Source organism: Crocuta crocuta, unplaced genomic scaffold (genome assembly GCF_008692635.1).
Source record: "Crocuta crocuta isolate KB4526 unplaced genomic scaffold, BGI_CrCroc_1.0 scaffold35, whole genome shotgun sequence".
Taxonomy (NCBI): Eukaryota; Metazoa; Chordata; class Mammalia; order Carnivora; family Hyaenidae; genus Crocuta; species Crocuta crocuta.
In genome coordinates, this window is record NW_027530625.1 from 6,238,146 (window position 1) to 6,264,111 (window position 25,966).

At 57.3% G+C, this 25,966-nt stretch overlaps 1 protein-coding gene across 1 annotated transcript; it reads left to right on the forward strand.

Annotated features, from left to right (window-relative positions):
* Positions 1–5,147: 5,147 nt before the first annotated feature.
* On the forward strand, positions 5,148–16,632 carry PRRX2 (paired related homeobox 2). The gene is made up of 6 exons (XM_077768466.1): positions 5,148–5,208; positions 10,258–10,349; positions 10,392–10,440; positions 14,256–14,443; positions 15,004–15,182; positions 16,175–16,632. Exons 1-6 carry the CDS (start codon positions 5,148–5,150, stop codon positions 16,308–16,310), a joined length of 705 nt encoding a protein of 234 aa, XP_077624592.1. The 3' UTR covers positions 16,311–16,632.
* The last annotated feature ends 9,334 nt before the right edge of the window (positions 16,633–25,966 follow it).

Here is a 25,966-nt window from a genome sequence, read left to right on the forward strand (position 1 = left end):
GCGGTTTCCTCCGGAGCGACAGGGCCTGGAGTGCACCCTTCGGCCCAGGGTTTGACACGGGGCGCATTTCGGAATGAGGGGTCGTCTTGGAACCTTGCCAAGAGAAAGAGTGCATGCGCGTGGCGCGTGGTTGAAGAGNGGGGGCGTGGGCGCCCCAGGTAAAGGCCGGTGTTGCCACCGACTTTGAGCGACCTTGGGTTCCGGGTGTGTGCGTGAGGGGTTGAGGAGGAGGCAAATCCTGGTGCGGATCTGCCGGAGGCGGGGCGGGGGTCGGGCTGGAGTGCTGGCGGTGCTGGTGTCCGACGACGGCCCAGTGGAATGCCCGCTCCGTTGCCTTCTCGGTGGGTAACCCTGGTGCGATGGACCGCTCCAGCCTCAGTTTCCCCACTGTGAAATGGGCGGGTGATGGCAGCAGCGTCTTCTCCTCGCCTNATGCGCCCTCGCGGCGCCGAGCCCCGCCGTGCGCGCCGTGCGCGCCGGGCAAGCGGGCGATGCCAGCCACCAGCTGGGGGTGGATTTCCGTGAACTTGGCTTCCCAGTTTCCCAGAACGGGAAGGGGCTGTCCTGATTCNCGCCCGCCCCCCAAGTTTGTTTTCTTAAGTTTGTGCGTAAGATTTTTAAAGTTCTGAGTCAGAGCTTCCCCTAAGATGAGGAGTTTGGGCCACGCTGGGAAATGCCACAGTCGGGGGAGGGGAGCAGGAAACGGGGCGAAGGAGACGGAGGGCTTGGCGGCTTTTAAACGCATGGATTGGCAAGGGGGCTTTTCGCCGCCCACCGGGGTAAATACAAGGAGTTCACTGAGGCCCGTCCCAGCTTGGCATCAAATCTGCATCCACCGCAGGATGGGGTTTGGCCCGGCAGCCCCTTGCCCACCCTCGGGGTGGGGGGTGGGGGTCTCGGGATGCCCTGCTCTTCCGGACCACCCCCTTGCCTTTCTGGGCCTCCTCTGGGGTCCTGTGGTGAGCAGGGGAGCTGGGCCCCCTGAGACCTCGGGCCTCACCAAATGGGCTCCCGGCAGAAGACCACTCCCAGCATGGGAAGTTAGGCAGATGGGGGCCGGGGTGGGGAGGGGGCACTTTGGTCCCCTAGACGGAGGCCTCCTTGAGAGCAGAGAGGAAGGACCGACTGGGTGGTGCTGTCAGTCTGGGCCAGCGCAGTGTGGCTGCCGAGGAGGCGGCCTCACCCAGGGCCTTGGGGTTTGGGGTGGTCCCCTCGGTTTGCAGCCCTTCCCGGACCTGTGGGAAGAGTGTTTCATAGAAAACCTTTGAAGATATGTGGAAAGAGTGCGTGCCCCTGGCTTTGCAGGCTTCCTTGTTCTAGAAGTGGGGAGCTGGGATGCTGAGTGGGGGGAAGGGACATCAGCCCCATAAACACCAGCACCCTGACGTAGGTGCCGGCGGGCGGGCCGGGGGGCCTGTACCTCCTGCACCATCTCTAGGGGCTCCGGGTGGCGTGGAGGGGCGGGCGGCGGCCTGGCCTTTTCGCAAGCTCCCGTTTAGGTCACCGCCGGCCCCTCGGAACACATCGCTCCTGGGGAGACGGAGGCCCAGAGAGGAGCAGTGACAAAGGTCACGGTCACAGGGCTGCAGAGAGGAGGAGGTGGGGTTCCAGCCTCCAGACTGTGGGACTCTAGGGGTCAGACTCTGGGCTTGGGATCAGATCCCCCTTTGCATTTAGAAGCTCAAGGACCAAGGCGGCTCCCAGCCTTTAGGAAGGGAGGATGCTGGACCCCGTCCAGGGCAGGCAGCGCGGCTCCAGCCGCCTCCACCCACCTCCCCTACCGGGAGAATGGTGCCCCTGTTCCTTTGACCTCGAGCACCAGCAAAGCCAGGCTGGATCAGGCTCTGGCCCCTACATTTAGAGAAACAATAAATATATTAGTTTCTACGGATAGAAGGGTCGGGAAAGCGGGAAAGCTCATACACTTTACCCCAGTCTATAGCGCATACAAGTCTTCACAGATTTGGGCGGCCCAAGAATTAGGGTTACCTCCCCTCGGGACCCAATTTTCATCCATTCATTCATTCTTGCGGTCGGTCATTCAGATAGTCTTTCATTCAGTATTTATTGAGCACCTACTATGTGCCAGGTGCTGAGCAAAGAGGCAAGTTCAGTCTGTGGCTGGCAGGGCTTCCTGCTAGATCCAGCCCAGCTTCTGTGAAAGCATCCGTGAAGGACAGACTTCTGGGGACACATGCAGGGAGGCCTCTGTTCTGTGGGGGGTGGGGGCTGGGGGAGCACAGGCTCTAGGGAAAAGGTGACCTACAGCTGTTGTTTAGGAGTGAGGCTTCAGTGTGCCAAGCACACGGTTGCCCACGATCCTCTCAGTAGCCAGGGTCTCCACGACACTGATACAAACACGAGGTTCAGAGAGGTTCAGTAACTTGCCGAAAGGTTGCACAGCCACTAGGTGCCGAGTCTGGGACTCTTAACAGACCCATCTGACTCCATATGATATACTAATGGCTGATGTGATTTTAGTATTTGCTGGGTCCCAGACACTGTTTTAAGACTTTTATGTACGTGAACTCATTCGGTCCTCGTAACAACCGCGTAAGGGATATATGGTCGTCTCCGTTCTCCAGATGGAAACCCTGATGCACAGAAAGGTCGTAACTTGCTCAGGGTCACGCAGCAGTGAAGCAGGGGTTTGAATCCCGGGCGGGCTGATTCCAGAGTCCATCTTTTAACCACGACGCTGGGGGAAGCAGCTTTAATACCTTCGTGGGGAACCTGCTCTGGCTGACCCGGTGGCAGGAAGGAGCCCGGAAGGTCCTGGCAGAGAGGTTGAAGAACTTACGCTGAAGTGAGTGGAGTTTGGAAACGCAGCGGAAGCACAAAGGAGAGCGCCAGTTCCACATCGTTCACAACAGAGAAAAATCCTAAAGGAGGTAAATGTCCAACGAGAGGGGATGACTTGTCAAGGGGCCTTGGTATCCCCACGGGGTGAAATGGTGCGGCCACTCACGGGGAGCTGGACGGAGAGGGTGGAGATTAAATGATCAACCGACACATGCTGAGCCCTGGGCTGTGCCCCTCACAACAAAAGCAAGTGAATCTTATGGAACCTGCCCCATAAAATTGTGCAGTAGTGATAGTCGCGGACGCGATAGCTATGTGACTCGAGTGCTTCCGGGGTGCCAGGCGTTGTCTGAGCATGTTAGGTGCCGCCGTCTCCATTTACAGTGAAGAAAGCAGACTCAGAGCCGTGAAGCCGCTTGTCCGGAGCTGGTGCGAGGTGAAGCCAGAACTTGAATGCGGTTATTTCCAGAAAGCAGCGTGTGGTCTATAATAGGTTGTCCACTGGAGCACCAGTTCCACTATAGTCTATGGGGATGGTGCCCTTGGAGTTGTGCAGTGCACAACCCGGGCAACCATACATGCTACCTCTGCGTACGTCTGTTCTTAATCCTGGCCTTTTCATCAGTGCCTTGTCCGAAAAAGAAAACGTTATCCACGCACACTGAAGTGGACTCAGGTGTAAGCTAGATACATGCCGACACGGGCCAAAAAGTCCTCGAAAAATTAAACCATAGGTATGCTGGGACTTAGGGGTGATTTTTCTTCTTTCAAATGTCCTTCAGGGCTGGCCTTTGTTGTGGTTGTTCCCTCAGCATTAAGAAAAGAAGAAAAATTGGGATTCTAGAGCAGCTTTCTCTGATACAAGTTTCCGCGATGATGAAAATGTTTCTTATCTGTGCTGCCCCGTGTGGGAGCCACTAGCTGCCTGTGGCTCTTGAACCCTTGAAGACGTGGCCAGGGTGCCCGAGGGGTGGGATTTATATCGTTATGTCATTTGAATCGATGTAAATTTAGATGGCCGAGGGTAGCAAGCGGCCACCGCATGGGCCGGGGCTGGGCAGCCGTGCCTTCTCTGCCCCCCCAGCTGATTTCCCTGTCGTACGTCATCATGCCAACCTTGTGGGTAAGAGACACTCTGCTGCAGACTCCTCGCTGGCCTGGGGCCGCTGGATTGGAGTCCGTGGGAGGGGACCTACGAGCCAAACTGTCAGTGGACACCCGTTTGAGAAATCAGGGAGACTTGGTCGCTCCACGAGGGGCCTGTGGGGTGGTGAGACGGGACAGGCAGGTTTCCAGAGTCGCACGCTCGCGAAGGCATTGGAAAAACTTGCCTCAATGGTTAGCAGCCCTTGGGGCGCCTGGGGGGCTCAGTCGGTTGAGCGTCCGACTTCGGCTCAGGTCACGATCTCACGGTTCGTGGGTTCGAGCCCCGCGTCGGGCTCTGTGCTGACAGCTGGGAGCCTGGAGCCCGTCTTCAGATTCTGTGTCTCCCTCTCTCTCTGCCCCTCCCCCGCGCACGCCCTGTCTCTCTCGCTCTGTCTCAAAAATAAACGTTAAAAAAAATGTTAACACCTTTTGGAGAAGGTCCCCGTGGGCTGCCTCTCAGAGCATAAACCCAGACGCCTGGGAGATGGACTGTCTGTCTGCTCACCGAGCAGAGAACTGTCTAGACTCAGGGTTGGCTGTTTGTTCGAGGGTGTGACCAGGAACACCTCGGGGTGTCGCAGACGGCTCTGTGCCCCAGTTCCGAGTGTGCACCGTGCTGGTGAGGCTGGTGGACGCTGACAGCCCCCCCTCCCCCCCGAAATGTGCATCCCGCCCGCAGGTGCTGCCTATGGCCCCGGAGAGGCCTGGGGGGCTCAAAACTGGGACAGAAGCACCGACCGGGCCCTCAGCAGCAACTTCACCCTGGCCTAGAAAGGGTTACCAAGAGCCCTTTCCTCCAGAGAGCAACCGCTTTGGGGACAGACAGACGGACTAGGCCTACATGGCCTGTCTCATCGCAGCCTGGCTGGGTGACCCGGGTCAGTTACTTCACCTCTCTGAACCTCCCCATCCCCCACTGAGAACAAGGCAGAAGGCGGGACTGTATCACCGAGTGCCAGGCGCGTCATAAAGTTCAGTAAATGGAGGCCAAACAGAAAAAAAAGAGACGAAAAACAGGGTGGGGAAGGAGTCCTCCGTCCTCGCCCGTGGGCCTGGCTGCGGTGAGGAGGGCGGCTGAGCGCTGAAGACACCCCCGGAGCTGAGCCTCAGACACATTTTCCAGAGGGTCTGGAACTCACCAACGGGTCATAAAAACCCTCCAGCGATGCTTTAAAGGTTACCCTCTCTGGGAGTGCAGCATGGTTCCGGGGGCCTCAGAAGAAGGGCTGACGGGCGTGGCCTTGGCCTTGGCTGCTGTCTGTAAGGGGGGGGCTGGTGGGGACCCCAAGACGGAACCGGGGCAGCGGGGCAGGTTCTTCTGGGGCAAAAGAGACCTGACTTTCCATCAGGCCGACTTTACAGGGTGGGGTCTGCGGACAGCTTTCCGAGAGGCCATGAATCACCCAAAGTTCCGTGCAGAATTTTGTGTGCACCTGTGTTTTTCTGGGAAGGACCCGTAGAATTCCTCAGATTCCTCCAGGGGTTCGCAGTCGAAAGTAGGGGGAAGGACCGGTGAGCCAGGGCCTAGTTTCACTTGGGAAAAAAAATAATAGCGTGATCTCAGCAAAGCTCCAGACTGTTCCATCGGGGGGACAGGGGAGAATAGTAACCGTTCTCACCCCAGTGCACAGATGGTGAAACTGAGGGCCCAAAAAGGAGGGAGAGGGGAGTGTTCCCCATTCTCAGATGCGGGCAGCCGGAGGGGGGCAGGGGGAGGCAGTGATTTGCTCCCTGGATGGGCGGGTGGTTGCCCCTCCCCCCACTGTCCCCACGCAAGCCCCATTGCTGGGTCAAGGGTAAGCTGCACCCTCCCCATTTCCTGGGAGCCCAGGGATGGAGGGAGCGGAGAGGAGGCGAACATGTGTTCTCAGGGGTCGGACCTCCCCTCGGTGGGCAGAACGTGGGACCCTAGTGTCCTGTTGGGAGCGCTTGGCCAAGTCACTGCCCCCACCCCTTTCCGCCATTTGCCCATCTGCAAAAATAAGGGGCTTTGAGAGACGATCTGTAATCGTCTGGGGGTTCTGTGCGCTTCCTTGAGAGCCAAGCTCTCCGAATGCCTCTCTCCCTGACCGGCCGCGCTCCCCACGGTTGGTTCCCAGCAGGCGAGGCCCTGGGGCTCCCCAAACCCCACACTGGCCCCCCCGAGCAGCAACTTCAGCCTGGTCTGGAAATGGTTAACGCGGGCGGCTTTCCTCCAAGCACCAGCCCCTTATTAAAATGTAGGTCGTACAATAAATTTGGCATTTGGCCAGCGACCTTAGATTAAAACCAGACGGGGACCGGGTCGGACGTTAACCTCCTTCTTAGACCAAAGGGTGAGTGGAGGGAGGCTGCTCCTCTTCTAGCTGAACGACTCCCCGAGCGCCTTCCCTCCTGCGGTCCCCACTTCGGCCTGATGCTCCCACTTTCTGGGGGCGCAGGAGGCTGGGCTGCCCTCAGATGCGAGGCGGCCCCCACATGGGACATCCGGTCCCCTCTCTGGTGGAGACCCTCTGCCGCCACCCTGTCCTGGGTACTTCTTTCTGTAGAATAACTTTATTGAGATAATAATGCGTGTGCCACGCAACTCATCCACTGAAGGTGCACGCCAGTGATTGTTATTTATTTGTTAAATGTTTATTTATTATTGAGAGACAGAGCGTGAGCAGGGGAGGGGCAGAGAGAGGGGGAGACACAGAATCGGAAGCAGGCTCCAGGCTCTGAGCTGTCAGCACAGAGCCCGATGCGGGGCTCGAACCCACGAACCGTGAGATCGTGACTTGAGCCGAAGTCGGACGCTTAACCGACTGAGCCCCCCCCAGGCGCCCCTCCCCAGTGATTTTTAATATATTCACTTGATGGTGTAGCCATCACCAGGATTTTAGAGCATTCCCATCACCCAGAAAAGAGACCCCGCACCCCTTAGCCATCACCCTCCACACCTCACCCCTCTCCACCCCCAGGCCATAGCAGCCACTGACGCAAGCTCTGTCTGTATAGGTTTTGTTTGTTCTGGAGATTTCTTGTAATCGGCATCCCACCTGATGCGGCCTTCTGCGGATGGCACGGACTTCTTTCACTTTGCACGGTATTTTTAAACACAAATAATGTTTTTGAAGTTCGCCCACATCATAGCATGAATCAGCCCTTCGTTCCTTCTTAGAGTCAAAAAACATTCCGTCGTGCAGACAGACTGCATTCTGTGGACCCGGTCGGCAGGTGACGGGCATTTCGGTTGTCCCCAAGTTTGGGCTGTGATGAGTGACATTGTGGGGACGTGGGTTTCATTTCTCCTGGGTACATAACTAGGCGTGACGTTGCGGGGTCGGACAGTAACTCGGTATTTCACATTTGGAGGACCTGGCAGACCTTTCCAGAGCGGCTGCCCCATTTGACCTTCCCGCCACCGGTGCTCGGAGTTCTAGCCCCTCCAGATTCCTGCCCACACTTGTCATTATCTGTCTTCTAACTCCAGCCGTTGTCCTGGGTGTGAAGCGGCGTCTCATTGTGGTTTCGAGTTGCGTTTTCTTGCTGACTAAGGATGAGCACCTTTTCACGTGCTTCTTGGCCACTTATGTATCTTCTTTGGAAAAATGTCGGATCCTTTGCTCATTTTTTTTAATATTTTTATTTATTTCTAGGAGAGAGAAGAGACAGCGTGAGCAGGGGAGGGTCAGAGAGNTAATCGGAGGGTTTCTCTTTTTATTGTTGTGTTGTAAGCATCCTTAATATTTTCTAAATGCAGTCTCTTACCAAATACATGATTTGTGGATATTTCCCTCATTCTCTGGGTTGTCTTTTTTACTTGTTTCTTTTTCTTTTTTTTTTTTTTATGTTTATTTATTTTGAGAAAGAGAGAGAATGGGAGAGGGGCAGAGAGAGAGGGGATTAGAGAGAGCATCCCAGGCAGGCTCCGTGCTGTCTGCGCAGACACCGGCTCGGAGCTCAGACCCATGAAATGTGAGATCGTGACCTGAGCTGAGATCAAGTCAGAGGCTCAACTGGCTGAACCACCCAGGCGCCCCTTTTTCACTTTTGGTTTAAAAAATTTTTTACTGTTTTATTTTATTTTTTGAGAGACAGAGATAGAGCGTGAGTGGGGGAGGGGCAGAGAGAGAGGGAGACACAGAATCGGAAGCAGCCTCCAGGCTCCGAGCTGTCAGCACAGAGCCCGACGCGGGGCTGGAACGCATGAACCATGAGCTCATGACCTGAGCTGAAGTCAGACGCTCAACCGACTGAGCCCCCCAGGCGCCCCAGCCCCAACCCCTCTTCCACTTCCTTGATGGTGTTCACCAAAGTTTTAATTTTTATGAAGTCCGATTTCTCTTTCTTCCTTTAGTGGCTTTTTAATGGAGNTCCCCGGGGATATAGCAGTGACAAGGCCCACTCCGTCCCCACCTCCGAGAGCTGAGCGAAGTGGAAGAGACAAGCACGAAGCGGAAAATCGGGACAGAAGAATGACTTCACCGCAGACGCTCAGGAGAGGGAGGCGGCCCAGGGATCTGGCCTGACCTGGGGGCTGTCGGGGGGCCTCCAGGGAGGTGATGCCGCAAGTCTGCCCGTGTGACCTCACCAGAGGACCGGAGCCCCTCCTCTGTGTCATCGGCCTGGTCTCTCGTTGNTGCTTCCTTTCTTCCCTCAAATGCTGTTGGGCTGACTCAGCGCCACGCCTGGCCCTGGCCCTGTCTCACGGGCGGGGTGGCCTGCACCCCTTCCCCGGCCCCCCTCCCCTGTGCCTGGGAGCCCCAGCGGGCACCCCAGCTCCCGAAACACCCCTGCTGCCTTCAGCCTCCGTCCTCCCGGGTCACCCTCAGCCCGCTTAGGGGAGCCCCTCAGAATCCCCGGCTGCGGGAGGAGCGAGGGTGCAGGCCTCCGAGGGCCGCTTCCCGGCACCACGGTGATGAAGAGCCGGGGCCTCATGTCCGTCGGCAGGTTCGAATCCCAGCTCCGACCTTTACTAGTCCCACGGCTTTGGCGTGTTGCTTAACGCTGTGAGCCTCAGTTTCCTCATCTGTGAAATCGCGGGCTAGGAGCCCTCGTGTAAGGCCCCTATAAGGGTTAAGGAGGCGATTCCTGTTCCCGTTTTTCAGCTTCCCGTCACCCACTGCACCGCAGGCCTCGTACTTCTCACCTGAGCAGGTGAGAGCTTCCCCTCCTGCCACTGGAGACGGCTAAGGACCAGTTTCCAGAATCCCGTGTGAGCCCGACGACGAGGGGGAACCCAGGGGTCCTTCAAAGGACCCCTCATCTCTTCCAGGAGACCCGGGGGGGAGGGGCGTGGGGGGCCGAGGCCTTTGCAGGCCCTCTGGGTCTTCCACCTTCATTTCCTTCCCCAGACTTTCCCGGCTGTAAATATTTCTGCAGCTCGGAGCTCCTTTGACCAAGGGCCGGTGTTAATTTGTTAAATCCACATCAAGGTCCCGGGGCCCCGTTGCTTATTTTCGCGAACGTGTTGGCAGAGATCACGTTGGAGGAGCTGCTTTTTTGGTCGGAATAAATGCTAATTAATAAAAGTTATTTATTTGGGTTGGAGCTCGCCGCGGCCCCGGGGTCAGGGACAAACTGACTATTTGAAGCAAAAACAAACAGAGCGCGTCTCTCAACAGCTTGAGAAAGGCAGAAACGAAGAGGCTGGGTTTATTTGTCTTAGGAAGAATTTGCAGTTAATTCCCTCCAGACTATTTAGACCCTTAAATTACACGGAGTAAGAAAAGCCATGGGTGGAGGGGAGAGGAGCCAGCGCCGCTCCAGGATCTGGCTGAGAGCGGAGTTTTTAAATGTCTTTGGCCCGCAGTCAGCCGAATACATGGTATGTGTGAAATAATTTAATGGCAGAAAACTGTGCACAAGTCATTTTTTTTTCTTTTATTGTAATGTAACCGGGGACCAAGTAATTTGGTTTTAAGGGAGAGGGAGGGCGGCGGCAGGCCTCCGCCCTCTGAATACCTTTCGGGTTTAGGCTTTATTTTTGAACCCCAGGGAAAAAGCGGGACTTTTACGGAACAAAAGGAAACTTGGGGAACAGCCTGACTTGGAAAGAGCAGGGGGCAGGGGGTGGGGGGCAGCAATGGCTGGCCTGAGGTTTAGTGAGTATTTATTTTCCAAATGCTTCAAAATCCCGGCGTGGAGTCCCCGGGGGGGACACACGCCCACCAGAATACATTTCTCAGGAGGTGACTCAGGAAGTAGGGGGGCAAATAGCCAGCACATCCGCTGGGAGGCAGAGGCCCCCCCCCACGTTCGAGTCCTGAGTCACCTTCAGGACGATGCTTGAGTCGTCCTCAGCCTCTGTCCAGCAGGGACTGTGGGCCTGTCTTTCCGTTGCAGGCTGGGGCGAGGGGTCCCAGGGGCCAGGGAGAAAGACCCTTGGCTTCTACGTGAGCGACAATGCTAAGGGCCAGCCGCCATTTAATGAGCAAGTACTATGCTCTGGGCACGGAATTAAACTCTGCTCCTCTTAGGAACTTTATGAGCCTCTGGGCAAGCTCTCGTCCCTTGCCGCCTCCAGAGGTGAGGTCTTCCTTTGGAACAAAGCGACGCCGAGGGACACATGTCCCACAGGCTGGGATGGAGACCCAAAGGCGTTTCCGCACTGGGGAGGTGACATGAGGCTGTGTGCCCTCATCAGAGCTGCCTTGATGGGACCCCAGAAGCAGCGGATCGCAGCCCAGCGGGGAGCCCAGCTGGGGGTGGCCTGGGAGGTCTGGGGTCGTTGGGGGCCTGGTGATAAATATCGTAGCCGGAGCGTTGCGGCTGCAAGTCGCCCCGCGGTGTAACTGGCAAAAAGAGCCGAGGTTCTTCCGGCGCCCGCTTGGCGGGGCAGAAGGTACAGAATGGTTTTCATTTAAACACCCTCGGTTTTGGATTGCTCAGGAACTTCTCGAAAAAGTCTCCTTTTTTGGCTGAAATGCCTACTGCATTGGGTGCGTGCCCAATGGCCTTGCCTGAAGGGGGGCGGAAATGGTCCCTGGGATGGCTGGCGTTCCAGAAGCTTCTGTCCCGCTTTCGGGGCTATATTGATCACCATCCGGCTTTCGGCTCATGGGCCCGTGTTATTTTGGTTTAGGTTTCTTCCCGCCCCAGGGGACAGGGGTGCGGGGCAGAGACACAGTTGCAGGCACCGGACATTCTCATCCATCTTCCCCTTTTCCTGGGGGAGGGGGTGGGGAGAGAAGGCTGGAGCCGGGCCAGGGGACGAGGCGGCTCCCTTGGGGCCACTCGCGGTCCCTGTCACTACCCCACACCCCCTTGTGTCTCCTGTGTTTGCAACGGTCCTGAACATCCTGCTAAAGCAGGGCCGTGGGCATCGTGCACGAGAGGATTCTTCGGTGTGGGGGCCTAAAGGGTACTTAGCGACAGCCCCCACCTCTACCCATTCAATCCCCATGGCACCGTCCCCTCCCCCGCCCTCGTCCTCACCATCTAAAATGTCTCTAGACACCATCAGTGTCTGGAGGAAAAACTGCCCTCGATAGAGAACTTCTGGTCCGAACTCAGCTTGTAGGGGCCTCGCTGCCCCGGGGATTCCCCGAGTCCTGCCTGATAAGAACCCCCCCTTCCCCCCACTATCACTTACCGCCTCATGGGACACCCCAGCCTCAGATCCAGTCAGTGGATTACCCGTGAGGCCACAAACCCTGCTAGCGGGGGATCTCATTTGAAAGCAGGGACTGCGTGGTAACCATCGCTGGGCCTGGAATGTTTTAGATGCTCAGCAGAGCAAATACCCCGCATTGTGCAAAGAACACTGGACGTAGTAAGGGCACATGTAACCGGGGAAGCAAAAATACGAGGTGTGGACTGAACTCCAAAAGGCTGACAATACATTTTGTTGGCAAAACAGACCCTCCCGTACACCTCTGGTGGGAACCTGGCCACATCTAGCGGGTTGTTTTTTTTTGTTTTTTTTTTTAATTGGCCCAGCGATCCCGCTTCTAGGACTCTACCCCAAACAGGCCCTGGCAAAAATAGAAAATCGTGTCTGCACCAGCTTATTCATCGCGGCACTCTTTTAACTGCAGGCGAAGTGCCCATGGATAGGATGCTGGTAGAATATACCCCGGGGGGGTGGGGGGCGCCTGGGTGGCGTAGTCGGTTGAGCGTCCGACTTTCGCTTAGGTCATGATCTCGCGGTTCGTGGGTTCGAGCCCCGCGTCGGGCTCTGTGCTGACTGCCAGNCAAACGCTGGTGGGAGGAGGGGCTGGGGAGAGCAACGCAAGTGATTTCCGTGCACTGGCTGGAGGCATCCCTGGGCTATGCCGCTAAGTGGAAGAAAGCGAAGTGTGGAGCAGTACTTTGCGTGCTATTTTTTATTAGGAAAAATATTGGACGTATTTTTCTTACGTTTGCAAAAAAGCGATGCTGGAAGACTACAGCGAAAGCGGATTTAAGAAATAAGTTCCTGCACGCGGAGGGAGGGGACATGAGAGAAGACAGAGTATGGAAAACAATCAAATAAACGGGGTTCTGTGTGCTGTACGGGGATGGAATGGTGTCTGGAATATTCTCCAGTGAAAACCAGGCTAGTTGAAGCACCGGTGTGTGTTCAGTATGATCTCATGCTTGTAAATTTTTTAAATGTACATTTGTAATCTTGTAAAGCACGGGGAGAGGAGAGTTTTTTGTTCTACTTTTTTACCCTCTTCTGGTATTTGAATCTATTCCTGCGACAAGCGGCGATGTGACTTTGTTATTAAAACATGTGCGTTTTTAATAAGAAAATTGGAGGGGCGCCTGGGTGGCTCAGTCGGTTGTGTCCGACTTCGGCTCAGGTCATGATCTCACGGTTCGTGGGTTCGAGCCCCGCGTCGGGCTCTGTGCTGACAGCTCAGAGCCTGGAGCCTGCTTCAGATTCTGTGTCTCCCTCTCTCTCTGGCCCTCCCCTGCTCACGCGGCCTCTCTCTCTCTCTCTCAGAAATAAATAAAAATATTTAAAAATTAAAAAAAAATCGGATACAGAAGGAAGTGCGGAACTGGGCAGTGTCGTGTGTGCCAGGGAGTGTGGTAGGAGATCCCACATGGACTCCGGTGATCAGGAGGGCTCCCTGGAGGAGTGGGCAATGAACTGGGCCCTTGGGGACAAAGAGTCAACAGTTCTGCCCATTGATAAGATTGTAATGTGAGAATAGTGGCCGAATACCCCCCAACCTGTCCCCTCAAAGGACAGGGTGGGTCTAAAAGGTACTACTTGCTGACCCTGGGCCTTCCCCAAGGTTATGCTGGGCATCCTTACCTGAGCTGCCCATTCTGTATCAGAGGCCAGCACAGACCGCCAGTCACCCCGCTGGGATTCACCTTCTGGGTCATTTCCACCTCCGGTGCCTCTCCCCAGATGCTTTCCCTCCCTCCCCCTGATCTGATTGGAGAACTCTTGTACATCCTTGAAAACCCAGTTCAAGCACCACCTCCTCCGAGGAGCCCCCCCTGATCGTCCCCCCATCACCCACCAGAGCTGAATCTCCTTCTCCCGTGCCCTGGCCTAGCCCTTGCCCCACGGCACCCGGCGTCTTCTCCGGGGGCCTGCCTCCCTCCATCTGCTGCCCTTCTCCCCAGTACCCAGCGCAGCCCCTGGAACATCGTGAGCGCTCAGCGTGCTGGAAGATACCCTTTTGCATGGTGGGGCCCCGGAAGGCAGGTTTGGTTTGGTGACTAGGATCAGGACTCGGGTGCCAGACCGATGGTTCAAATCCCTCCTCTACCGCTTACTGGGTGCTTGAACTTGAGGCAGAAGCCGTGGCCTCCTGGAATCCCCCTCCCTTGCCCTTCTGTAATTTCGGGGGGGGGGGTGAGGATGGCAGCCACTGTCTGTATGATTGCTGTAAGCAATCACTGTGGGTGTCCGAAGTGTGCCTCCGACCCCTCTTTGTCGCGGGTTCTTAGAGGTCAACAACAGACACGGAAGGACAGTTTGCCATGCCCCAGAGCCGAGGCCAGGTGCTGAGGACACCCAGGTGTTTCCTGGGCCTCCCTGACCAGGTCATTTGTCCCTCGTGGCAGCGGGTGCCTGGGCCCTGGCTCCCGGATAGGGGTCTGACTGCTTTTGTTCACTGCTGTATTCCCCGCGGGCCCTAGCACTGCGCCTGTCACACAGTAGCTGCTCAGTTAATACGTGTTGAGGAATGAATGGATGCATGAAAGAAGGGATGCATGGAGTGACTTCAAGGAATCTGCTCGTGCTCTCGGGGCTGGACCATCCATCCATCTGCGGAGGGAGACACAAGGAGAGTGCCCAGTGCCGGAGTTGTGACCCTCTGGGCACCGGGCACCTCCGCGCGCGCAGGCGCAGGGCGAGCGGCGCCTGCTGACACCCGATCCCCCTCCCGCAGGTGAGTGTCCGAGCCCGGGGCGCGGCGGCGCCGCCAAGCGGAAGAAGAAGCAGCGGCGGAACCGCACCACGTTCAACAGCAGCCAACTGCAGGCGCTGGAGCGCGTGTTCGAGCGCACGCACTACCCCGACGCCTTCGTGCGCGAGGAGCTCGCCCGGCGCGTCAACCTCAGCGAGGCGCGCGTGCAGGTGAGCGGGGCGCACCCAAGGCCACCGCGCCCTCGGGGGCGCGCAGCTGCGGACGGGAGTGGCCGAGGCCAGGAGGACCGAGGTTCAAATCCAAGGCCTGCCACTTCCCAGCTGTGCGGCCTTGAGCAGGTTACTTAACCTCTCCGCGTTTAAGGCGCCTCCCTGTAAAATGAGGATCGCGTGGGTCTATTTTATGAGAACCGAAATAGGTAATGTACTTGTAAGTGGGCTTAGAGCAGTGCCTGGTGTGAAAGGTCTTGATAAATAAAAGCCGTGTTGCAGTGTTCGGCGCTGGTCTGGACCAGCTCTGAGCCGAGCGCTCGGCCTGCCCCTCTCTGGTTACGACCTCATAACAAGGAAGGGCTGTTTTTCAGCCCTTTCTCCAGCACAGCTTGCCCAGCAGCCTTATCATCCCCATCTTACAGAGGAGGAAACTGAGGCTCAGAGAGGTGGAGCCGCCAGCCCGAAGCTGGTGGCAGAGCAGGCCCACACCGCCTCCGGAAGGATTTGGGTTCCCTTGCGGCTGCCGCGCCGCGTTCAACACACCTCCCCACCCCCAGGTCTGGTTTCAGAACCGCAGGGCCAAGTTCCGCCGAAATGAGAGGGCCATGCTGGCCAGCCGCTCCGCCTCGCTGCTCAAGTCCTACAGCCAGGAGGCCGCCATCGAGCAGCCCGTGGCTCCCCGGCCCACCACCCTGAGTCCGGATTATCTTTCCTGGACAGCCTCGTCCCCATACAGGTAAGGGCAGGACCCCCTGCCGGTCTTGGGGTTGGGGAGGGTGGGGAAGGCAGCAGTCTGGGCATCCGGTGGGGCCTCTCAGGGCCCAGGCTCCTTTGAGGATCTCAGACAGCTCCGAATGGTGTCCAGGTGCCCCTGAGCCTGGGTCCCCTGAGCGCATGGGCACGTGTGTGTGCACATGAGTGTACGCATGTGGGTGTTATATGAGCACGCGTGTGGACGTGTTTCATAAGCATGAGCTCATGCGAGTGTGTTTCCACATCTGTATGTGCACATGATTGTGAGTGTGCGTGCACGTGCACAAATGTGCACACATGGTTGTGTGCGTGCATGATTGTGCATGTGTGCACGAGTAAGAGTGTGTGCACAAATGGAGGGGCGAGAAGATGAAGACTGCCTGGGGGGTGCAGGACCCTTCCATGCCCCCGCCCCCCAGGAAGCTGGAAGCCTGGAGGCAGATTTCTGGGCTGGCAAGAAAGCACCAGCACCCGGTGTCGACCTCCCTGGGAGGCCAGGGAGGGCCGAGGGAATGGCTTCCCTGTCCCCAGGGGCCTGGTTGGGGCCCAGAGCCCTGTGCTGGGGGATCAAAGCTGGAAAAAGGTGACCGGGCAGGCAGCAAGAGAGAAGGGGTGCTGGGCTCACAACTCCAGGGGGGGACACGTGCCCCTTAATCTGTGCGAGTCTCTCTGCTGGTCTTGGGGGAGGCGGGGTCTGGAGGGTCGGCTTGCGGGGTCGGAGTCCTTGAGATGCCCATGTTGGANTGCACTTCCGCAGGGGCTGTCTGTGTCCCTGTGCCATCTGTGGGCGTTTCTGACTCCTCCTCCAAATCGTCATGCCCATCCCGTGGCGGGGAGGGCTTCCCAGGAACGTGAGCTGAGGCAGGGAGGCGGGAAGACCGGAGGCCGGGGTCCAGGGCTGGCAGCCACAGGTGGGCAGCTTCGGGCAGCACGCCAGCCACAGCCACGTGTCCATGTGTCTTGTGTCGCCCCCAGCACGGTGCCGCCATACAGCCCTGGAGGCTCAGGCCCTGCGACCCCGGGAGTCAACATGGCCAACAGCATCGCCAGCCTCCGTCTCAAGGCCAAGGAGTTCAGCCTGCACCACAGCCAGGTGCCCACGGTGAACTGACGGCCAGAGCCAGCGGCCTCCCGGGGCTAGCAACGGCAAAGAGGGCAGATGTGCCGGAAAGCCACCTCCTCCTGTCCCCCGTCCCCAGGACAGGCTGGTTGGGCTCTCCTGCGCCCTCTCTCCAGTCCGGACTGCTGGGCCCGGGAGGCTGTGGAGATGCTGGGAGCCTGGCTCAGCCCCTGGTCTGCAGCCGCGGGAGACTTTGGCCCATGACCTTTGGAGGGGTTGGGCCAGAGGTGGAGCGGGAGCCCCACACGGACTGCATTTATTTTGTGTATTAAAACCTGAAAGCTTTTGTCTTTAAGAAATAAAAAAAATTGTTTTTAAGCCCCAAAAAGGTTGAGGGAGGGCAGATGAGGGCTGCAAAGTAATTGAGGGATGGCCTTCTGGGGCCCTGCTCTGGCCTGCAGCCAGAAAGGAGAAAACCTGCTGTGCGACCCTGGGCAGGGTCCCTTCCCTGGCTGGGCAGAGAGTATCCCCTCTGAGCAGGGAGTTTCCCTTCTGGGCAGGGAGTATCCTCTCTGGGCAAGGAGTATCCCTTCTGGGCAGGGAGTATCCCCTCTGGGCAAAGAGTATCCCCTCTGGGCAGGGAGTATCCCTTCTGGGCAGGGAGTATCCCCTCTCCCTTATGGTGGAGGGCAGGGTAGGTGACCATGGATTCCTGGGCTGGGCAGACAGCATGTGGGGCAGATGCTGGAAATTAAATTGCTTATCTCTGGGGCACGCAGAAGCTCTGGGACCCTCCTGGGCATTTGACTGTAGACAAGCCAAGGCAAACGCCCCAGAAAAGGCATCAGTGGACGTCCCAGGCGGCCTCACAGGACGGAAGAGTGGTCCTAATAGCCAAGGACACCAGAAGGCCTTGTCCAAGTCCACCCGCCTTTTTGCAGAGGATGAGTAGGGGGTCACAGAGGACCCGTGTGCCACCAGCCAATGACGTCACTGACGGGGAGCCTACGGGAAACCGGGGCCCCATACCACTCTTCCTGTGCGGCACACCCTCCAGGCAAGTTCAGAGTCATTTCTGCTGGTAGTGACCCAGTCAGCACACTTTTCCCAAGCATCAGCGTTCCCACGCATCGGCTACATCTCCTCAATGACCTCATACAGGTCAAAACCTCAAGATAATCCTTGCGTGGGTGACAGTCCCCATTTGTGTTTCAGGAGGTGTGGTAATTATACCTGTGGGTCCGGTGAGGACCCCTCCCCCTTCTCCCCCATCCTCCCCATCCTCCAGCTGGAGTCGCACCCTGAAAACGGGGTTCTTGTGCCCTGAGCTTTGCCTCCTTCAGATGCACAGACACGCCCAGGACGCACACCCTGTGATGCCTGCTGGCTGGGCAGTTGGGGCTCTGGCTGCAGGTGTGGGGAGGGGGCGTTCTGCGGACGTCGTGAGGGGGCTCAGGCTCACCTGGTGTGAGGGCCGGAGCGGGGAGACACCTGTGCCCCGGACTGCGGGGTCGGGGGTGCGAGCGGCCGGAGTTGTGCTGTCCTGCTCGGGTCGGCCTCTGCCTCGGGTGAGCGATTCCTGGCGCCTCCGTTTGCATCCGTGCACCAACAAACGTGACACGCTTGCTGCGTGAGGAGGGAGCAGCGAAATGACGCAGGGTCGCTTGCTGCAGAGGCCACAGCAGACCCGGGGAGCCCCGAACTTCGTCTAAGACATCTAGGCAGTCTTCCTGGAAGCGGTGTCCTGGAAAGACCAAGAGTTTGCCAGACAAACTCTTGCGGGGGAGGGTTGGGGAGGGGGACAGTGTTTCTAGCTAAGGGAACAGCGTGGGACAAGCCCAAAGCTGTCGCCTGGGGCTGGCCGGTTCAGTTCCGGGGCTGGGTCTCCTGACGCGTGGTGAAGGTGGGGAGAAGCAGAGGCTGACTCAAGCGGGGGCCCGTGGGGCCGGATCTAGAACTTTGGATGTCATCCTGGGGGTGGGAGCCTTGGGGGGGGACACGCCCCCGGGGTCTGTGTGGAGGAGGGGCCGCAGGGCTAAGAGTGGAGGCAGAGCGACCCCTGCAGAGGTCAGGGCAGATGTCCAGGTCGGAGGGAGAGCAGCCCGGAGCGGATGGGGATGGAGTGGGCAGGGCCGGGAGGGGTCCCAGACACAGCGGGGCAGGGGTTAATGACCAGACGAGGGGCTGAGGGTCCCCGGGAGAAGGAGACTCTGGAAGCAAGGCCTGCCTGGTAGAGGTGGCGGGAGGGCTCTGGCCCGCACCGAACTCACGGCACCAGGCGCGCCCAGCACCGGCCAGCGCTCCAGAGTTCAGAGGGCCGCACGTCGGTCTTTCTCTTTCTCATCCAAAGGGAGGGGTGCCACCAAGCATGGCCAGGCCGGGGCTGCCTGCAGGGGTGGGGTCACCCTGGGCAGAGGGCTCCAGTCGGGAGGGGGGCCAGGAAGGCGGGTCCCAAGAACACCCACTGCTGAAAAGGCGGGGGGCCCGTTTCCCACCGAGGCGCTGGCCCTGTCATTGGGTCACTAGGATGTCAGTGTCACTTCCTCCCAAGCACGTTAGAGAAAACAAACTGTCTTAATGATTTGCATGTGCTGCTCTGGGAGCTGAGGGAGGGGGGCTCGGCAGCTCCCCCCGCCCCCGGTAGCAGAAAATCTATTCAAACATTGCTGTCGCTATAGTTGCCCCGACTGCAGGGCTGTGGGGGTGGGGGTGGGCAGCTGTCCCCGGATAGAATTTTACATGAGGATAAGGTACCCAAGACCCCGCCGCAGGCTGGGGGACTTAGAACCCTCCTCTCTCTGCCTCCCTCTGCCCGTTTGGCCAAGTAAGCTTGGGAGAGGAGATTGCGAGCATCTGCCTCTATTTTTTGTCTGAAATAAAGGAAGTTGATTGGGAGAAAGAGAAAAGGCAGTCTGGCTCTTGTAAAACCCCAAACCCGAGACACAGACCAGTTTTGCCTTGGCCAAAGCACTTCTCCGGGCCTCAGTTTCCTCCTCTGTAAAGTGGGGATAAGAACAGGTAATAATCACAGAGGCCATCTCACGGGATTGCTGGCGCACTTACCGTCTCTAGATGGGCACTTTGGTTTATGGTGGAAGGGCACAGAGGGGGTTTGAGGGCGCCAGGGTACTTTCCATCCTGGGGTGCGGTCTCCTACCCCGAGAACCTGGCACACGCAGGCACTCTTCCCCTGTCCCTTCTTCGCCCATACTCGTGGAGAACGCCAGTTGAAGACCAAAGCAAAATGGCGTCCCCACTTCCAACCCTTCTGTCGTCTGTCCCCGGAGGGCGCTGTGGGGCCACTGTTGGGCACAGAGCTGCTTGGGCACAGAGCTGAGAGGCCATCGCCTGACCCAGCCTTCTCTTGAAAGTCAAAGGAACAAACAACTACATCACAAGCCTTCTGGAACATGCCCCAACAGCCATGACCACGGTCTCATGCTTTCACCGCTGATGCCGCCTCCCAGCCCCACTTGGAGCAATAATCCCAAAAGGGATTGAGAGCCAATGTGTGCGGAGCTGTTTTGCACATGTTTCGTCCCTGCAGTGTAACAATTCTGGGAAGGCAGGAACCGAAAGGTAAATATTATAGTTTACATTTTGTGGCGGCTTGCAATCCGCTCGCCTGCGTGTTTTCTGTCATGTGGCTAATAACCCAATCGAGAGACAAAACAAACAGGCCCATGTCATCGTGTTCACTGTACCAGGAGCCCTTTAAAGATAGAAAATGTGTATGGGGCGCCTGGGTGGCTTAGTCGGTTGAGCGTCCGACTTTCACTTGGGTCATGATCTCGCAGTTCGTGGGTTCGAGCCCCGCGTCGGGCCCTGTGCTGACTGCCAGCTCAGAGCCTGGAGCCTGTTTCAGTCTGTGACTCCCTCTCTCTCTGACCCTCCCCTGCTCACGCTGTCTCTCTCTCTCTCTCTCCTAGAAATAAATAAAAACATTAAAAAAAATTAAAAAAAAAAAAGATAGAAAATGTGCTTGCGCCCCGTGCCGTCCGCCGTAAATGAGTGGCCCCCTTCTAGAGCTGGCCACGCCACTGCCGGTCATTCTAGCCTCAGTCCTCGGTGGCCTGACATCGTGGCCTCGTGGTCATCAGTAATTCTTTTCTGTATCGCAGATGCGGCAAAGAGTGTGTTCGAGAGTTCCTTAGCCCTAAGTCCACCCCGCAGAAGGACTGAGCTTGAGATATGAGGGGTCAGAGGCAGGTACCTTGAGACACAAAGGAACACTCAGAGTGTGGTGCAGCTCAGCCGGTTAAGCGTCCGGCCCTTGATTCCAGCTCAGTCATGATCTCACGGTTCATGAGTTTGAGCCTCGCATCAGGCTCTGTGCCGACAGCTGGAGCCTGCTTGGGATTCTCTCTCTCTCTCTGCTCCTTCCCTGCTCACACATTCTATCTCTTTCTCTCTCTCTCTCAAAAATAAACATTACAAAAAAAAAAAAAAAGAGCACTGAAAGGAGAGGTGTGCGGTTGGCATCATTCTAGAATGGCCTGGTGATTCTCACCCCGGGTCGCCACAGCTTTGTGTGATCCCCTCTCCTTGAGTGTGGGTGGAAACTCTGACTTGCTTCTAACCGAAAATGAAGGAAGTTAAGAGATTTAATGGAAGTCCTTAATTGGTTACTTGACTTAATCAAAAGGGTGAGTGATTATCCTGGGTGGGCCTGACCTAAGCAAGTGAGCCCTTTAAAAGAGACTCAGGTCGGGGCGCCTGGGTGGCTCAGTCGGTGAAGCCTCTGACTTCGGCTCAAGTCATGATCTCGAAGTTCAAGCCCCGCGTCAGGCTCAGTGCTGACAGCTCAGAGCCTGGAGCCTGCTTCCGATTCTGTGCCTCCGTCTCTCTCTGCCCCTCCCCCTCTTGTGCTCTCTCTGTCTCAAAAATAAACTATAAAAAAAAAATTAAAAGAGACTACTGAGAACTTCCCTGTAAGAAGGGGTGCAAAGCGGGGAGATGCTCTCTTTCCTACTGGCCGTGTCCCCGAAGAGCCCTGTTGTGAACTTTGGAGGGTGGCTCCCAGCAGCGGGGGGCCTCAGGCTTCCCAACCAGCTGCAAGGAATTCAATTCTGCATATACTCCGAATGTGGTTTAAAAGAGGACTCCGGGTTCCAGAAGTCGCCCCAGCCCGAAGGCCTCTCTGACTGCAGCCTCGTGAGACCCCTGGCAGAGGACCCCGTTAAGCTGTGCCCCAACACTTGACCTACAGAGACCGTAAGACGGTGCATGGGTGTGGCTTTAAGCTGCTGCTACGTTTGTGGCCACTTGTTACGCAGCACAGACGGGACCACGGCTTGGATGCCCACCTGGAGCTTGGCCTCCCTCTGCCCGTGGCATATCCAAGAGCCCCAGACCCGCCGCAGAGGAGGAGACGTGAAGCCTTTGCTCAGATCATCTGTCATCTTCCCTCCTTCCGGGCCATTCTGTACAAGCTGAGCAATTTCTTGCCCTAAAACCCAGCCCTGATCATGTGCCTCCTCTGTCTAAAGCCTCCTGTGGCTCCCGAGGTCTCCCTCAGCAATGTTCCATCACCCAGGCCAGGGGTTTGGGGCTCCATCACCTAGCACCGTGCTCCCCACCCGGCCTTAAAGCCTCCATGTCCCCTGCCCCACACTCCAGACAATCCTTCTGGGCAGGTCCTTTTCCCTGCCTCGCTCCTTCCTCTGGCTGCTCCCTTGTGGCCGTGAAAATGCATTCCAACAAGGGTTAAGATGTAGTGTCAACTTTTTTTTTTTTTTAAAAAGGAGAGAGACAGAGTGTGAGCAGGGGAGAGGGGTAGAGGGAGAGAGAGAGAAAATCTCAAGCCGGTTCTACACTCAGCACGGAGCCCAACGGGCTCAATCCCACAACCCCGGGGCTCACAGCCTGAGCCAAAATCCAGAGTCAGATGCTCAACCGACTGAGCCGCCCAGGCGCCCCCGCAGTGTCAGCTTTTTAAAAACCAAAGTCAAGTTCTAGACAGTCAGCAGGTACCTCTGCATGGCTGGGGAGTTGTGTGAAGCTTGAAAAGGAACAATTCAGTGTCATACTTTTATATTTGGAGACAGAAAGAAAACCCCTATTATTTTCCAAGCTCGGGCTTTGAACTTGAAAAGCTTGGAGTCTTCTTGGCTGGTCCTCCCTCTAGGAGCAGCCCTTGTCACGTGGGGGGGGTCACATGGCAGGCTCTCCAGGGAGCAGAGGTGAAGAGACATGACGTGCCTCACAGTCTCGCTCTCTCTCCAAAGGAGAGAGATACACACACACTAATCTATAGCATATTATTTACACACCTATACATTCACATGTATTTAATATGCATAGATATGCCTATTATATCTCATATGCATATATGTAATATGCATTGTAAAAAAAATCTAGAAAGTAATAAACCATAACCTGAACGGTGATTTTTCTCAGGGACGTGGGATTTAGTTGGTCTCTGCCCTTTCTATATACACTTGTAAATTTCCCTCCTCAGGCACTAAAACTCGACAAAACTCTTAAAAATCCCATCCAAATTGGGACCATCATTTTGGAGGACCATCTATATACCGCAATTGTTAAAAAAAAACAAAACAAAAAACCAACAAGCCTTTCACGCAGTCATTTTACTTCCAGAAAGGTACCTTCAAGAAATGGACGTGCACAGAGATTCATGTTCGAAGGTGCTGGTGAAAGCATTGCTGATCCCGGCGCAGCCTGGAAAACGGATTTATCCAGCGAGTAGGGCAGATGAAATAAATGATGCTGTGTCCGGGGTGATGGAAGACCAGAGGGTTGTTAAAAGTCACGCTATTGACCATCCAAAGCCCCAGGAGGAAGGGCAAATGTACCGTTAAGGAATATCTCAAGCGATGACAAAAAAGCCAGCCCCACGTGTCGCCGCAAGACTGTGAGCCCCGAGCACGGACGCCACCCACATCTATGACACAAGAAACCCAGAGCAAGGACTTTTTGTCGTGGGACCCTGGATCCCTGTTGCATGCACACACACGCGTACACGCACAGACGCGTGCATTTTACACACTATGTGTTCACTTAATACAAACACCTTAGGAGCCAGGTGCCTTCCGAGACCTGGGGACACAGGCGCAGGAGGAGACGGCCGAGACCCAAACCCCCCTGTGCCCCTCACTGAGGAAGATAAAGAAGATACCAGCTTGCTCTTGCGGGGGTAGATGCAGGGATCTGATTGGGAAGTGGTTGCCATGAGCCGAGAACAGGCAGACACAAGGGTCCCAGAGTCCCCAGAGGGTGACAGCTTCTGCGTGGTGAAAGGATGGAAGGTTTTTATTTTCTTCTTTGAGCTTTTCCATAGTTGCCGACCCTTTGACACTGACCAGTGCTCATACACGTAATGAACAGTTAAAAACACAACAACACTGCCCCTTTCGGGTTCCGATTCGAAGGCTACCTCTGCCGGCGAGGCTGCCTGGGCTCCACCAGCAGGACAGATTCCCGCCTCTGCTGTGACTGCGCGACGAGGCCCAGCCGCTCCGAATTAGAAGGGGTGGGTCCTTCTGCCCTGGCCAGCCTGGAAACCCGTTCCCAAGGGCAGTAGCCTCCTGGGGACGGACACACACACACACACACACACACACACGCGCACTCGCACACACGCGCACACACACACGCAGGCTCCGTGGGTCCCACGGGAATTGGGCTCCGCTTCCGCAGGGGCCCCCAGATCCTGTCCCTGCCTCCAGGCCCCTTGGCCTTCTCCACGCTTGCCTGCTCCTCCGGGTCCCCCTCACCACCCGGGGAAGCTTTCGGAAGCCTTGAGCCAAGAGATCCGTTGGACGAGGGACCCCCAGCACTTTCTGGCTGGGGCCCTCATGGGACAGAGGCCCCCAGCCATCCCTTGTCCTGCGCTTCTCCGGAGAATGCGCGTGCTGCTCTGGACTGGGGGTTTATGTTCTATAACATTAGACCAAATTGGCAACACTTTGTGGGGAGGGTCCCAGCTTGCAGCCCAGCACCCTGACCCTGGGGGCTCTGGGACCCCCCAGCCCAGCTCTAGCCTCTCCTGCTCGCTCAGAGCCCAGGAGAAGCTGCCCCCGGGCCCCCACCCCCCAACCAGGCCCAGCTCGGCTTCCGGGGGGCCTGGGCGGGGACGGAAGGTGGGAGGCATGTCCGCTGCCCTCACACCTGCCTCTCCCCTGGGCCCTCCCGCTCTGCTCCGCCCCCAGGGCCACTGCCGGGTGGTCAGCCCCATGTTTCTGGCTTTCTCCGGGATCCTTTAAGACGCAGACCCACCTATACTGATCCCCCCTCCAAAGTCCTCAACAAGGACCCAGAGCCTCAGATGAGCCNGCCCCCCAGTTTCTTCCCCTTGGACAGTCCTCCTAAAACAGATCTGTCTCACTTCTATTCCCGCACAACTTGCTGCCTCCCCCTGGCTCGTAAGGGCCTCCCTCTGCTCCCACTGCCTCACCCCTCCCCACGATAGGGGGCCGGCATTCTAGGTGGTCGCTATGCTGCCCTGCTGTCCCCCAGGCCTGACCCGGCATCCAAGGAGGCCCCACAAGGGTGGATGACTGGGGCGCACTGCGCAGGGGCTCATCAGCTCCACGGGGCCACCCCCCATCCAGGCTCACATGGTTCCCGTGGCTGTGGGTCGCCTTCTTCATAGGCTCTGAGATGTGCCCTCTCAGCCCCTCTTTCCCCAGGAGGGAAAATACTGGAGGGGGGGGCGCCTGGGTGGCTCAGTTGGTTGAACATCCAACTCTTAATTTCGGCTCAAGTTATGATCCCGGTGTCGTGGGATCGAGCCCTGTGTCCGGTGGTGCCCTGAGGTGGAGCCCGCTTAAGATCTTTCTCTTTCCCTCTGTTCCTCTCCTCAGCTTGTGCCCTCTCTGTCTCTCTGAAACTAATAAACACACTCACTCACACATACACACAACACACACACACACACACACACACACATGCACGCACACCTGGCCTTTACCACACCCCAGCTCTGGGACATTGGGCAAGTGACCTCTCCTCTCCGAGCCTTACTTCCCTCATCTACAAACAGAAGTGCCTCCCTCCTGGGATCAGATGAAGGACTGAGTGAGAAAAGATGGGAAGTACCGCGCCCACCGGCCCTTAGCGCCCAGCACGCTCTCTGTCTGGGACGTGCCCTTCCCCGTCCGGATGTGCGGCTAGAACCTCATCTCACCACCAGAGGGCAGTGCTGCCCGCTCCCGGCTCGGAGCTCCCGCGGAACCTCAGGGGTAACGGGAAGCTGGGTTCCTCGCGAGGCCAGGGGTCCTGTGAGTCCCCATGAAGCCCCACCCAGCAGGCCCATCCATCCACAAGGGCAGTTCGGGGGCGTCGGGCTGTCGGGAGGGAGACCTGCCCAGGGGCTTCTCCAGCGCCCGGAGTAGACGGGCAGCGCTGAGAGGGGGTGAGGAGAAGGGAGGCAGTAGGGACAGTGGTCAGAGCAGGGCTTGCAGCTGACGCTCCAGCTTCAGGGCTGGCCCTGGGCGTCAGGGGCCCCCTCCTGGAGCCTGGGTGTCCTCACCTGTGAAAGACGGAGCTGACAGACCATCTCACTGACCCGTGGGAGGGGCCGGGAGGCTGTCAGGGCACCTTGCCTGCTGGCCGCGTGGGGGGCGTTTGTGAGTTTTCTGGAGATGCTGTCCTGGCCGTTTGGTCCCAGACACACACCAACAAAAATGTCCAGCGAAAATGACCCTCTCGGGCGGTGACAGACGCCAGGCACGGGGAGCCAAGGG